The 15,206-nt window shown below is 44.7% G+C and overlaps 1 protein-coding gene across 3 annotated transcripts in view; it reads right to left on the bottom strand.

Moving 5' to 3' along the window:
* The window catches only part of Pik3r4 (phosphoinositide-3-kinase regulatory subunit 4), a 50,321-nt gene extending 35,443 nt beyond the window's left edge, over positions 1 to 14,878 (bottom strand). The window contains exons 1-7 of one of the 3 annotated variants that reach the window (XM_031346190.1): positions 14,821 to 14,876; positions 14,476 to 14,609; positions 12,863 to 13,636; positions 8,559 to 8,692; positions 5,645 to 6,227; positions 2,865 to 2,999; positions 1,305 to 1,526 (exon numbers count right to left, since the gene is read on the bottom strand). In XM_031346190.1, the coding sequence (XP_031202050.1) occupies positions 1,305 to 1,526; positions 2,865 to 2,999; positions 5,645 to 6,227; positions 8,559 to 8,692; positions 12,863 to 13,595 (1,807 nt within the window). In that variant the 5' untranslated portion in view covers positions 13,596 to 13,636; positions 14,476 to 14,609; positions 14,821 to 14,876. Of the gene's footprint in view, positions 1 to 1,304; positions 1,527 to 2,864; positions 3,000 to 5,644; positions 6,228 to 8,558; positions 8,693 to 12,862; positions 13,637 to 14,475 lie in introns of all 3 variants that reach the window. The other 2 variants (XM_031346191.1, XM_031346189.1) reach the window with 2 other exon arrangements.
* Between the last annotated feature and the right edge of the window lie 328 nt (positions 14,879 to 15,206).

Below are 15,206 nucleotides of genomic sequence, written 5' to 3'. Positions count from 1 at the left end.
CAGCTGTTACAATGAAATAAACCCATCTCTCCTCAAGTTGCTTTTGGTTATGGTCTTTCTTTCTTAAAGAAACAGAAAGCTAACTATAAAAGTGTCTCTGTGTAGAGGAACCCAAACTGTCTATGTAAAATCTTATACTTCTAGCTACAGAGACTAGTAAGAAATAAGGAAACTGTGTATTAGCCATGTGGTGGACAGTAAACTGCAATATGACAGCTGTAGAGGTCTCTCACTGAGTGACAGGGCCGACACGTAGTGCTGTTTCTCAGGACAAAAAAGCCAGCCACTGGAAATGCGTGACCAGACTTAAATACCCAATCATCCTGTTTACTTGAATAAATATGTAAGGTTCCCTGCATAACAATTCAAAATTAAAATTAACAGGTGATCTCAGCACTTGGGAGGCTAAAGCAAGGACGCTTAGAATTCCAGGCCAGCCTGAGCTGGTCAGTAAGACCGTCTTAAAATACAAAAACAAACACAAAAATTAAATATACAAAATATTTAATTAAGAGAGCAAATGAATTTTGATAAAAGTATTTAGTGGAACAAAATGATATAAATCTATTGAACTATGATTACAAAGAACTGTTAATAATGCTAGAAAATGCTTAGATCTCCTTTTTAATGTAAGGCAAATTGGGAAGTACTATTATAGAGAGTCCCCAATGGCAGGCCAGAGACCTGAGTGTAATCCCCAGTTCCCACTTCGTGGAAAGAGAAGACCAGCCCCCAAAAGTTACCCCTTGATCCACAAACACCACAGCACACATGCACCATCCCCAGCAAAATAAGCAAATACATACAGTCAATTAAAATTTTTCAAAAAAATAGATGTCTGCTGTAGAACACTGACAAATATGAAAATATAAACCAAACAATCAGCTGCTGTCCAAGCCCAGCAGATGGGCGTCATGGAAACCGTATACTGCAGCCTCTGCCTTAAACAGACTCATTTCTGCTTCTGACCCATTACAACCCTGGGCTCACACCTCCCAAAGATCTGACACTCCCTCAGTCACTTCTGCACTTCCCCAGGTCACTGTTCTAAATGACCACATGCTACTTCTTATCCCTGTAGCACTGGTTAATTAAGCCACTCCTTAATCAGTCATACTGTAAAGAAGCATGAAGACAGACAGAAATACTAGAAACCCATTCATTAAACAAAACTTAATCATAAAAAATATATATATTAAAAAAAAACCTTAATCATACCATTACCTATCTTCCAAACCAATGGAAGGCTTTGAGAGGGCAGTTTATAATCTTAAAGAGGACTTTAAAAGGAAATGCAGACATACCGACTATGCTATCGAAGAAGGCTCCACGCAGGTGCCAATCATTCTTATCATTTAGGAAAGTGATCATGTGGGACAACAGAACGTCGTTGGCCTTCTGGCGTCCGAAGAAGACGCACAAGCGTGTGATCCCATTCTCCATCAACGTCTGTTTCACAATATTCTCAGGGTCGCTTAACAAAGTGACGACCTTCTGCTGGACCATCTCATGTAAGGCCTGGAGCTCTAAAACGCAGAAGAAGGATCAGTTTTCACCCACACATGCAGACGGAGCACGTGGAATTTTGGTATTTTGGTTGAGACACGGTCTCACTATGTAGCTCAGACTGTCTTGGAACTGGTTATTCAGCCTTGAACTCACAATTCTATTTGGCCTCCCAAGTGATAAAATTACAGGTATGGCCCGGCCACAGTCAGACCTGTCTTCTTTCTTAGTGGAGGAACAGAATGACCACAGAGGCTGCCACACAAACCCTGTATTGCTAAGCTATTCAAAGGTCTGCAGGTCAGACACTGAAAATCATCTCCACAGTAAACAACATGACAGCAGCTACCATCTTACAAAACATCTCTCTGTGTATGATCTCAAGATGAAATGCAGGAGGAAGCACCAGAATGGAGAGCTCATTACCTCCCCAAAGATCAACATTCACAAGGCCACTGAAGAACCAGACTGGTTCAGCATGTGACTTTTAGAAAGCATTTTAGAGTAAGTTAATTAGAGAGAGAGAGAGAGAGAGAGAGAGAGAGAGAGAGAGAAACAGATATATCCATCCATAGAATATATCGTAAGTTCTCTATAAGGTCTGCGCAGACTTCCCCTCTACTCATCCTTATCTACCCACCGGTTTGTCTGTCTTTCCCTGGCTAACGCCCATGTTTGAGAGTAGTGGTCCAGGTTCTTGCCACTTCCCTACTGCTTCTAGCTGCCTAGAGTACAGCACAGGCTTAACCACTACTCAGCTAAATGAAAGGGGCAAAGCCAGCCCTTCTGCTCAGGACAGACACAGCATGCAAATGTATAAACTAGATTTCTCTAGTAGATCCCACCTTAAACCAGCAGAGTGGATTCAATTCTACTGCTGAATCTTTGGCTATGAAGCTGTTAAAAAACTGTATTTTTTAGATACAGAGAAGCATAAGCCACTGGCCTCTGTGAGGTTGCCATCGCAGGTGTTTCTTTACAGTAAATGAGGAACTTTAATATGTAAATCAGAGATGCTAATTACTAAATGACTAAGGACACTCAGCACTGCTCACGCAGGAAGAAGAGGTTTAGGTTCTTCAGCAATGGTGATTGCATTATTTAATGAGAGCCACCCAGTTCGGCAGCTTTACCGCTCACACAACTCCAGCTGCAGCAGCGAGTGTGGAGTCAAGGACAGGTGGATCATTTCTAGCTAACGGTGTGTGAGGACAGAAAGGATAATGTGCCAGGGGCCCTTCCCATCCCAATACCCACTGCTCCTTCACTTTACAAGAGTCACAAATAACTGCTTTTACAAGTTACCATTAGCGATTCGGTGTAAATGCTGGGGGTTTTAAGAGGGTTAATAACACAACCTGTGTCATAGTCTCCGTTAGGACGCGTGGCTTCATCTACCTCTTCACTGTCCGGCTCGTTCTCCATGTTGAGAGTTTTTAGCTGCACTAGTTCCAGGAATCGCAGAGCCGTCTCGGCCAACAGAGCTATGTTTTCTATAATAGAAGCGAAGTTAGAATCAGGACCCAAATTTTTATGCTGCTCATAACTTTTCCTCCCAAAGTCCTTTAACTTTTCTGAGGCAGGGTCATTGTGCATCCAAGTGGCCTCAAACTGGAGATCCTCCGGCTTCTACCTCTAGAACACTGGTAACTACAGGTCACCATTAGGCTCAGAATCCCTAAGTCTTTATACATCTAAATATTAATCATAAATTCTAGAAAGTTAGCCCTTAATCAGTCTCTATAATGATCTCATAATCTATGATGATCTCTAAACAACAACAAAAAAATCCTGCATTTGCAGAAACTGTCTAAAATAAAGTATTTCTAATGAGCAAATACCACTTAACCCCAGAGCTAGCCTTTAAAGGTATCCTGCCAGTTAGAGAGAATTATTAGACTAGCACAAAAACATTAGCACCAAAGTAATGTCACACGGGGCCTGGAAGCAGACAGACCAGGACTCATCCCTCAAGCCTGCCGCTTACCAGCTTACTATGCCCACAGCCTGAATCTAGGATCCTTCAGAAAAATTAAGAATCTGACTATCTTAAAAAGCCATTCAGTCACCATTAGACTGCTGTTCACATAACAGCCTGAGGTTCCCATGGACAAAGGGTGAGAGTGCTGGCCGCATTGTATACTGTCTTTTCTCTGACAACCTATGAGCCTGACCAACACTCTTCATTACCCACAGTTCCCACTCCAACCTCCACTGTCACATGTGCTGTCACTTAGCTGCTCTTCTCTAACTGCCATTCTTCTTTTCTATTTACTCCTACGTCTGTAGGGGTGACCTTAGCTGAGACTCACAGCAGTGGGGATATGGAAACTGAAGAGGCCACCTCCTGTAGTCAGTCAGGACCCCCAGTGGAGCAACAGGGACACCAAACCACCCACAAAACTTTCAACCCAAAATGTATCCTGCCTATAAGAAATAGAGGGACAGGGATGGAGAGGATGGAGGGAATGGGCAACCATTAACCGGCGGCCCACCTTGAGACCCATCCCATGGGCAAGCACCAGTCCCTGACACTACTAATGACACGCTGCAGACAGGAGCCTAGCATGTCCTCTGAGAGGCTCCACCCAGCAGCTGACTGAAACAGATGCAGAGACCCAGCCTCAAACGTAGTGTTTGAGAGGGACAGAGCTTGGGGACTCCAATGGAAGAGATGGGGGAAGGACTGAGGCCCCCAGAAGGGACAGGAACTCCACAGAAAGCCCAACAGAGTCAACGACCCTGAATCCTTGGGTGCTCTCAGAGACTGAACCACCAACCAAAGAGCATACGCAGGCTGGACCTAGCCCTCCAATCCAGGCACATATATAGCAGACGTGCAGCTCTCTCTTCATATGGGCCCTGAATTACTAAAGCAGGGGCTGTCCCAAAAGCTGTTTCCTGTCTGTGGAATACTTTCCCTGAACTGGACTGCCTTGTCTGGCCTCAGTGGGAGAGAATGCTCCTAGCCATGCAAAGACTTGATATACCTGTTGGGGGAGGGGGCTGAGGGAGGGGGAGATATCCAGGGAGGGCCTCCACCCTCTCAGAGGAGAAGGTGTGGAGAATAGGGGGATGGGGAAAAGAACTGTATGAGGAGGGGATGGGAGAAAGGGTAGCAATTGGGATATAAAGTGAATAAATAAATAAATAAATAAATAAAATGAAAGAAACAGGCTATTACAAATAATAAAATCACATGTATTAAAGAGATCGTGAATTTCTAGATCATGACTTTATGCCCCACAATACACAAACAAAAAAGACCAGAACAATATACATTTATGGCAAAAAACTACCCAACAACCGCCAAGCCTCTGAGGTTGTGCCTAGACATAAAATTAGTATCCTAAGACCATTTTTCATGTACTCTATTAACAATGATAGGCAAATAATAAACAAGGTAATAAGCAAATTGCTTTAAAAACCGTGGCAATGTCATCACCACATGTGTGCTGTACATTATGTACAAAGACTTCCAAACAGAAGGTCCATTTTCCATTAGATCAGAGATATAAATTATGGATTGTGTAAATGTCTCAGTGATATTTCCCACGGTGAAGTAAGCACTCAGAATTAGTTCAAGGAGCTAAAAACATGAATCTTTACTGCTAGGCTTTGTGGGTGAGAATTCTAAGTAGGAAAGGTAGGTGTTCATGGCACACCAGACTCATCAAGATGCCACAAATCCTGAGCACTAAAGTAAGGGGGACAGGGACCTAACTCAGAGCTGTCAACACTGCCGTCTTTTTCAATTGTAACAGAATGTTCTGCCCTGAAATAAGAGTGTTTGCTAAGGGAAACTTTGAAAAGGCTACAACTCTAGATAGATGAGGAGCAGGTACTTGTAAACATTAGTCTTCTGCCAGCTAAATGAACTATTCCAGGTCAATCTGTCAGAATCCACGCTGCATACCTCCTCCCTTGGTAATTCTAATCATTTCAAATGAGAAAGAATATACAAAAGTTGAGCCCCAGGAATAGATTAGTTATCAATATTAATATATACACATATGTATTCATAATTCAAAAGCAAAGTTCATATACTCAATGGCCAAAGAAATCAGAAAGCCAAGAGGTATGGTGGTCAGTACTTGAGAAACAATTGCGAGACTGTAACTAGACAAGGAACTCTTACCAGCGTAGGCCAGTCTGACGATGGTAGCGTCGTCCTGGGCCAGGTGGGCTATGCCAGGGAGAATGTACTCTGGATAGATATTGACATCGTTTCGAGGAACCTCTTGGACAAGGGCAAGGACTTTGGTGAGCGTCCTCAGGGCTTCAGCCCGCACTCTCGGGACAGAGTCGTTGCTGAAATGCAACAGGTAGGGAGTGATGCGATCCAGAAGGATCTCTACGCTCAGCCTCGGAGCCAGATGCAGAATGAGCTCCAAGGCGGCCAGTTTGGAATCGCAGGATTTCAGGGTCTGCAGGCAGGACGTTATCACAGACACCAGGACAACCAGTCCGCTGGCCTTGGACTCCCCTTCTGCTTTGTCTGGCAAATCATGTCCACAGAGGTTGTGAATAATGTTGCCCAAATCTTTCCGTATAACCAAAATCCGCTCATCTGCAGAGAGAAAGGTTTCCTTGGCAAACTGAGCCATGTAAGGCTGAAGGAAAGTATAAAATATCTCAGGGAAAGCATTGCCACGCTGCTGCTTCAGGTAGTCCTCGGCTTCCAGACGCTTTTCTGGCTCACGGTGGATCATCTGAGTTACCTGTATGAAAGGGGAAAAGGCTCCACTTTAGAACATGAAATGCAAGCCAGATGGGGTGGCTCAAACCTAAACCCCAGCCCGCCGGAGGCTTGGGCAAGGCCAGCCTTCTGGGCTAATAACAAGTTGAAGGCCAGTTGGACTGCATAAGATCCTGTCTATATACATGCACACAGGCACACACACACACACACACACACACACACACCCCAAATCAAACAGAAAGAAAGTTACAAGAGCGAGTGCATGAGATCTAAGGGATTTCTGAGGTAATGCAATTATTCTCTTTGTCTGACCTTTTTTACAACTATAAACTAATTATGTCACTCATCACCTTAAAGGCAACGGATATCACAAATGACTGTTCACAGACATCCTGGCAGATAAGAGGTCATACTTATTTGTTCAATGTTTGTTGTTAAAAAGCAATAAACCTTCAGATAAAAATGAATAGACACAGCTTGCACACACAAAATAACATGAGTCTGAAGGAAATTACAGAACTCCTGAAATAACTTTCAGAGTCCCAATTCAGAGTTCTGGTTTAAATAAAGTACACTCCCACAAATCCAAAGGATTAGCACATGGTTTAAGTGTTGTCCAACTGACTTCGAGGAGTTTAGTTGAGAGAAGAATCAAAATGTAGCTCAAGGATAGAGCTGGCTGAGACCGAGAGGTTCTGTGTTGGATCCCAGCACTTCAATGATAGAAAACAGTAGGGTGGGGAGACGGCGAAGCACGGAAGAGAACTTCTCAGCTCCCAGGATCCACATCATGTGGCTCAACCTCTTATAACTCTCTCTCCAGAAGATCTAAAACCTCTGGCCTCTGCACTCACATACACATGTGCATACACACATACACACACACATATATACACACATACACACACACGCACACACATATACACACACACATACATGCACACACATATACACACACACATACACACACGCACACACATACACACACGCACACATACACACATACAAACACACATACACACATACACACACACACATATACACACATACACACACGCGCACACACATACATGCACACACATATACACACACATACACACACGCACACATACACACACACACACACACACACACACACACACACAAAATCTTACAAAAATAAGATACTTAAAATTGTGAGAAAATGTAAACACTAGAAATATATTCCTGATAATATAAGGACATTTTCAATATATAAAAAAGATTCAATGTTTCTTCTAGTCAAATACACAAAATATCATAAAATATATCTGCAAGTTTGGCTTTCTTTTTGGATTCCACACTAGAAACCAGCACTGAACTTAGAGGAATCAAGTGTATTGTATAGAAAAATGATCTAAGAATTACTTTTACATTTGCATTATTGCCTCAAAGATGAATAAACAAATTGACTTTCCAGTAGGTCCAAATGGAGCTGCTCAGCTAAAGTGACAAGCCAGTGTCGGCTCTGGGGAGGAGCAGGTGTGCTCCTTCCCACAGTGGCACGAGTCCTCTGCAGCGGCTTGTTTGCAGGGTGGCCCCCTGACTCTGCTCTTCAGACACTGTTATGTAGGCCAGGCTGGCTAGGACCAAACACTCTCCCTGCTCCAACCTTCCCTGTTCACCAAACATATTCCAGGCCAGGGCTGACCCTGAGCTAGCCCAGCACCTCCAAAATTTTTTTTTATTTTGAGACAGGGATTTGCTAAGTTCCCTGAACTGGTCTTGAACAGTCTGCACCCTCAGGCAGGCCTTGGATTTCAGGTCACTTTCCTTAGTCCCCTAAGCAGCTGGAATTGCAGACCTATGCCACCAGGCCTAGCAGTGGCTGCCATGGCCAATAGGAAACAGACTGTGTGCTGCCCCACTTAGAATACTGCAGAGCACTCTAAAGACGCCACAACCTCTTATGATCCCAGAGTCTCTATCACGGGGTCAGTCACTGTTTATGTGACCCAGAGTCTCTATCACGGGGTCAGTCACTGTTTGTGTGACCCAGAGTCACTATCACGGGGTCAGTCACTGTTTATGTGACCCAGAGTCACTATCATGGGGTCAGTCACATTTTTTTTTTTTAACGTCAGATGTGCTTTATGCCAGAGAGGGAAAAAACAGTGCATTTTTTTTCTAATAAGGTATCAAAGGTGTGTTTATCGGTAATAGGTTTTATTCCAAATTTGTTGTGGAGGAAGGACTGATGTCTTTCCTATCATCCCAGCACTCAGAAGGCTGAGGCAGGAGGCCTGCCCTGAGTGAGCTAACAGAATGAGTTCCAGGCCAGCTAGGACACAGTCAATTAAAACAGTATGGCGCATATTTATAGCATAGTTACCAATTCTCTGATACTGCGATCTTCAATTTTATTTAGCACTTGTTCAGGGAAAAAATGTCCATTTCTATACGCCAACAGCTGAGAGAGATCAAACAAAGGTACGCCTTCCGTAAAAAGCTCAGCTATCACGCAACCTGGAAAATCAGACACAACTCCATTAGAATGAGATGAAGAGGTCATATAATGCTTATTAGAATTCAGAAAAATCAGCATACTCAAAGTGCAAACCCCAAATAAATTGAATTTAGCTATGTACTGCAATGTAGGTCTAAGTGCTTGATCAGCAGGGGAGAAGCATGAGGCCAATCATTCCCTTTTTTTTAAAATAAGATTTATTTATTTATTTTTATTTTATTTTATGTGTATGAGTCCACTGTAGCTGTACAGATGGCCATGAGCTATTTATTATGTGTGTGGCTGCTGGGAACTGAACTCAGGACCTTCTGCCAGCCCCCCTCGCTCCTGCCCCGCTCGTTCCGGCATAATACACTGTAGCTGTTTTCAGATGCACCAGAAGAGGGCATCAGATCTCATTACGGGTGGTTGTGAGCCACCATGTGGTTACTGGGATCTGAACTCAGGACCTTCAGAAGAGCAGTCAGTGCTCTTACCTGCTGAGCCATCTCGCCAGCCCCAATCATTCCCTTTTCTCTTTCTTAAAACACACACACACAAACAAGGAGCTTAACACCCATAAGAAACCTTCTGGTACAAATTATAGCTTTACGTTCATAAGAACGGCTAGCTGGCAGCTAGCCGTCTGCCCATCACTAAACAAGCAGTAGGTGCTGCCATAATAGGTGCTACTAGCACAAAGCGCTAAAATCCTGCCTCGGCCAGGCTCCCCTTCTGGAAAGGAAGACAAAACATAACCAATGAACAGATTTCATTTGTAGTGTTAAATATTTCAAACATATACCAAGTGCTAAGAACTGTGGGAGTAAACTAGAAAAAAACGGAGAAATAAACTGTTTTGCACTAACATAATCTCCAATCAAGAATGTTTCTAAGTACCTATAGCACAAAACAATTTCTTTTAGTGCAAAGCAACTTTATTGAATCACTATGTGACACACACTTACCAAGTCTCATAGAGAGCCCTTAAGTAATGACTTTACAGCCTTTGTACCTGGTGGGCCCTCTGCCTAGGGTACTCGCCCTAAGTACGAGTGAATGTTAGTTAGGCCTTTGTCAATCAGCAGTAAGTCCTTTCTTAATACCTATTTAAAACTGCTAGAGACACTGGGCATGGCAGCACATCCTTAATCTCAGGAGCTGGAAGACAGCATTGGCAAGTTCATCTCTGTCAGTTCGAGGCCAGCCTGATCTACAGTTTCCAAGACAGCTAGGACTCCACAGAAGAGACCCTGTCTCAGGAAAAAAAAAAAAAAACAAGACTGCAAGCTCCCCATACATTTCTCTCACTGCTACTTTCTGCACAGTACCACATACCTTCCATTGCCTGCTCATTATCTCTGTGCTCACTAGAATGCAAACTCCATGTTTTCCCCCCACTTTGTGCACTGAAAAGTCCCTATCAACCAAGCTAATTCTGATCCACAGTAAGCATTCAGTAAATGAGTTAGTTCCTAGTCATACAATATTGGTTTCAAAATAAAGAACTTCAAACAACAGCTATTTTTAAGGAAAAGAAAAAAAATATCAAGTTCTGAGGCCAATAAGATATGTCAGAAGGGAAAGGCACTTGTCACCAAGTCTGATGACATAAGTTCAATCTCCAAGCCCCACATGCTGGAAGGAGAGAGCTCATTCCCACAAGCTGGCCTCTGACTCCAAACACTCACTCGCAGGCTCTCTTCCACTGTGCGCACATGTGCGTGTGTGTGTATGTGTGTGCATGCATGTATATGCGTGTGTATGTGCATGTGTGCGTGTGAGTGTGCACGTGCATGTGTGTATGTGTGTGTGTGTGCGCGTGCGTGCGTGAGTGCGTGTGCGTGTGTGTGTGCGCGTGAGTGCATGCGTGCGTGTGCGTGAGTGCGTGCGCGTGCGTGTGTGTGCATGTGCGCACGTGAGTGCATGCGTGTGTGTGTGTGTGTGTGTGTGTGTGCGTGAGTGCATGCATGCGTGTGTGTGTGTGTGTGTGCACGTGAGTGCATGCGTGCGTGTGTGTGTGTGTGTGTGCACGTGAGTGCATGCGTGCGTGTGTGTGTGTGTGTGTGTATGCGTGAGTGCGTGCATGGATGTGTGTGTGTGTGTATGTAAAAAAGCATTATGTCAAAATAAATGTAATATAGAATATTTAACCCATCATATGTAAGCAAGAAACAGAAGATCTGAGCAACACTGTAAACCAACCGGATTTAACAAGCACCAGTATGACATCCTACCTATGACAGCAGAATGCAAATTCTCAGGAGCCTATAGAATTCAGAGTCTAGATAAGACCTCAGCTCAGCCACAAAGTGACTCTCAACACTATGGTCTAGACAAGGTTTCCTGTGTTGAACTCCATCCCCACTGTGAGGGATGATGGCAAAAACTTAATCCGGCAGTGGTGTCAGAGGTGAAGCCTCTGGGAAGTAAAGAGAATTAAAATCCTTAGGGAAACCTCTGTTTGAATCCAGGTAGCCTCAGGAGATGAGAAACCAACACACAGAGATGTGCATGCATGCTCTACCCTCTGAAACTGAAGGCCAAATTAAACACTGTCTTTTTAAAATCGACCTGGTCGTGGTGTTTAATTTCAGCAATAGAAAAGTAGGCGAGAGGACTCCTAAATAATAAATGGGGCAAGGGACCCTGGGAAAAGTGAGAGTGGTGGTACATTCCAGTGACTCCAGCTATATGGAAGGCCAAAGCAGGAGCAAAGTTAAACATCAGCCAGGGCAATGTAGCAAGGGCTTCGATGTAGCTCAGGGATGCAGTGCTTGACTGGTAGGTGAGAGCCTGTGCTCCTTTCCCAGTGTTGAGAGGAAAATCAAAGGGAAATTTTACACACACACACACATACACCATGAAAAAAATAACTTATGTGGGGCTCTTTTTACTTAGGCCTGGATAAATGGTTCCTGCAAAGATGATTGGCAAGAAAAGAAAGGGCCATTCTGCCATCAGCAAAGTGGTGACCCCAACGTCCACTGTCAACGTCCACTGTCCCAGGCCCTGAATTAAATAAGTGCACCTGTGGAGTAGGCATTCAAGAAGTGTGGCCCTCAGGCACTGGGAGAAATATACAAATAGGCCAGGAAGGACTCCAGCAGAGCCATCTGGGCTGAAGGGATAAGGACTGCTCCATAGCATAGCTCTGTGCATTTGCTCAGAAAATGTAATGAGACCTCACCAACCAACCAAGCGCTACACTGCGCTACTCTGCAATGCCGTTACCTGGTTCAAAATCTACACTGAGGATGCAGTCTGGTAAGTGGAAAAAAAAAAAAAAACAGTTTAAAACTGCTTATAAAAACAAAACAAAGCAAACTTATATGGGCCAGGGGATCTGCTCAGTCAGAAAAGTGCTTGCTCTGCAAGAACCAGGCCCTGAATTAAAACAGCAGAATCCACAGCTGGGTGCGATGGGCTCCAATTCCAGAGCTGAAGACAGAGCTAGGATGATCTCTGGGGTTCACTGACCAGCAAAGTCTACATGGTAAGCTCCCTGCCCAGTGAGAGACCATGCCTCAAAATCACTAAGAGTGGACAGGGAACTTACCAGTGTGGAGACAACACTGGGTGTAGTTCCTTGGGTACTGTTCACTACACACACATACATACATACACACGCCCCTATGAATATACACAAACAAACAAACCTTCCGTGGGATTCAACTAGCATTCTGAGTACATGCACAGCAAGAAATACCAATATTAAAAAGACGCCTTACAGGAGCATCACACACTGCCTGAAACCAACTGCCACAGCTAACGCCAGTCCCTCTGTAGGCCTCAGTTTGACACCATCTCTCTTAACGGAGGCCTTTTCTGACACTGCCTCTCTACCTATCACTCCTGTGTGCTTATTTAACCGTGTGCTTCTATAACAGCAACCTATGCTTATCACCACCGTGGCAACCACGAGGCGAACGTACTTTTTTCTCTATCTTCAACCTGACATGTAGCATCCTCCCTGGCCGCCAGCATTGCGTAGTCTGTGTTTTGAATGTTTAAAAGAGAAGTGTTTCGCATATTGTCGTCACTTCAGTGTGTCCAACGAGGGCATCATGTATCTGTCTGAAACTGTCTAAGAGGGCGCAGCAAGAAATCTTTGAAAAGCTACATTTCTGTTTGGCAGTAAGACTATGCAAATTAGCTGATCTGACTGACTGACTGACTAACTCTCATACCTGCTGAAAAGATGTCCATGGCTCTCTTCAACTCTCCCCGCGTTCTCTGATTGCTGTTTAGGTCTACGAGTGGAGTTGAGGGGTCTCTCATGTACTCTAACTCGGTGGCAAACATCCCACCGTCGACAAAACGCTCAGGAGCAATGTAGCAAGTCCTCCTCCTCGAGGTGTCAAAGAAATAGTTGAAATCCGCTGGGTTGTCCTCGGGAAGGTACGTGGGCTTAAAACTGGCAAAATCGGTTAGGAGAACCCAGTTCCAACTGGTGACCATCACATTCTCTGTCTTGATGTCGCCGTGGCGGACTCCAGATTTGTGCGCTTGGTCCACAGCTGTCAGGATCTGGAAGGCGATCCAGCGCTTCTCGATGTTATTTAAGAACGGGCGGGTACTGATGCGATCGTAGAGGTTGTCTCTCACATACTGCCTGAACAGCATGGCTGCTTTCTCCGACGCTTTTTCTGCTGCTTTCTGGAAAGGTAGGCAGTTCTGTGCGGAATGGAGCCTGATTTTCAGTTCCTCCAGCTCTTGTTTATAACTAGTTAAGGGCAAGGTGGGATCCTGAATCGCAAAGACCTTCACAACCACCAGGCCTTCCCGGTGCTTCGCTCGAGCAACTTTAAAAAACCGAGTGCTTCCCAGACTCTTATCATATTCAAAGTCATGGATGTCTGAGAAATAACTCTCCACAGACAGGATCTGGGAAGGAGCAATGCCAGCCAGTTGATTTCCCATAATGACCAGCACCTCTGGGTCAGCAGGTTAACACACAATATCTATTCAAAAGAATGGGGAGAGGGAGAGAGAATAGTAAAATAGAAAGAAACAAAGAAACAGTGAAATCGCCATTATTTGGCCTTTTCCTAAAGGACATATGTACCATTATCTACTAAGTGTATGAATGTGTGTCCCAGGTCAGTCTCAAATTCAGAAAAATTTATCTAAATAGATTTTACTACTTTTACCTAAAAAGATGGTGCTACTTCATGCCATCCTTTCCAGCAGCTAAACTATGGTTAAATATATACATGCCTTCAACGTTTTGTTTTCTTTTATGTTTGCTATAAGGTCTTGTGTAGCCCAGGCTTGGCATGATAGTGTATGTGAGCCTCCACCTCACCAAGTGCTGGGACCCCACCATGCCCAACGTGATCACTTCAACTTTAAGCTAAAATGTTAAAACACGTATTCCCTGATATTCAGATTTAAAAGTTTTCACTGCACCTTTACCCTGTTCAGTACTGTTCGACACTACGAAAGCTGCAAAAGTACCGCATGACTCAGTCCTTGTCCGAGAAAACTAGTTTACTTGCAAATAAGAAACACATTAAACGCTTAATAGAGAGAATCACAGGATACAAACGGGCCATTTAATTCCTGGGAGGGACAGACAGATCTATAAAATTAGCATCAGCTGGGCCCTTCCAGCCTCCTTGCAGTGATGGCTCCCTCCTCCTAAACCAAGGCAAAAATCCTCCAGTTTGCAACAAGAAACCCCGCCAGAGACATTCAAGAAAAGTAAGCCGAAATGCACACTGCCCCAAGTTACCTAACCCTATGTTTGGCAGGAGCTATCTCCCTACCCCATAGTTGAGCACTCAGGGAAAACATTTACCCCAGGCCTCTGGCAACTCAAAAGTCGCTGAAAGATCCCAGGGAGGTCTTGGCAGAGCTCTGGGGGGCTTGGGCGTGAACGGAAGTCGGCCAGGAGAATGTTTTCTGTGAGGGGTCGTCTTTCAGACACAGGACCTGGGTAGTTGGGGGAGAAGCGCAGAAACGCCCGAAATCAAGAGCTGGGGGAGAGCAAGCACACTCGGAATTCCGGACACCCAGCAGCCTCGCTGCCGGCTCCTCCCCTGCCGCCCTGGGCCCGCGCGTGTTCCAGTCCCCGGATCCCCGGGCCTTTGCATCAGCCCTGGACAGGGACAGGGACAGTGCCCGTCCGGGAAGACTACTTCACCTGCGGCGAACGCTGAACTCCCGGGAAAGCCTCCGGGTTGACCTCACTTCCTGTTGAGAACGGAAGTGACGGAGGGAGGCTTGAGGAAGCGTTCAGTAGGAAGCCGGTTGCTAGGTAACAAGGGAAGGAGGCGTGACCTCGCTGCCCCAAGGTGCTTTTCTTCTCTAACTCTGGGGCCCCTGGCTCTAAGAAAACTTACCCACGTACATAGAAAAACTAAGCTGGATTTCAACTTTGTTGAGTGAGAATTTATGTGTCATAAAGTTGGTCGGTTTAAAAAGTGCAAAGTTGGAGTGGCACGAACCTTTAATCTCATTACTCAGAAGAGAGAGGCAGATGGATCTCCTTAGAGGCTAGCCTGTCTATAAAGAGAGATCATCTCTCCA

Source organism: Mastomys coucha, unplaced genomic scaffold (assembly GCF_008632895.1).
Source record: "Mastomys coucha isolate ucsf_1 unplaced genomic scaffold, UCSF_Mcou_1 pScaffold23, whole genome shotgun sequence".
Taxonomy (NCBI): Eukaryota; Metazoa; Chordata; class Mammalia; order Rodentia; family Muridae; genus Mastomys; species Mastomys coucha.
This window is presented reverse-complemented; position numbering and strand designations above follow the sequence as displayed.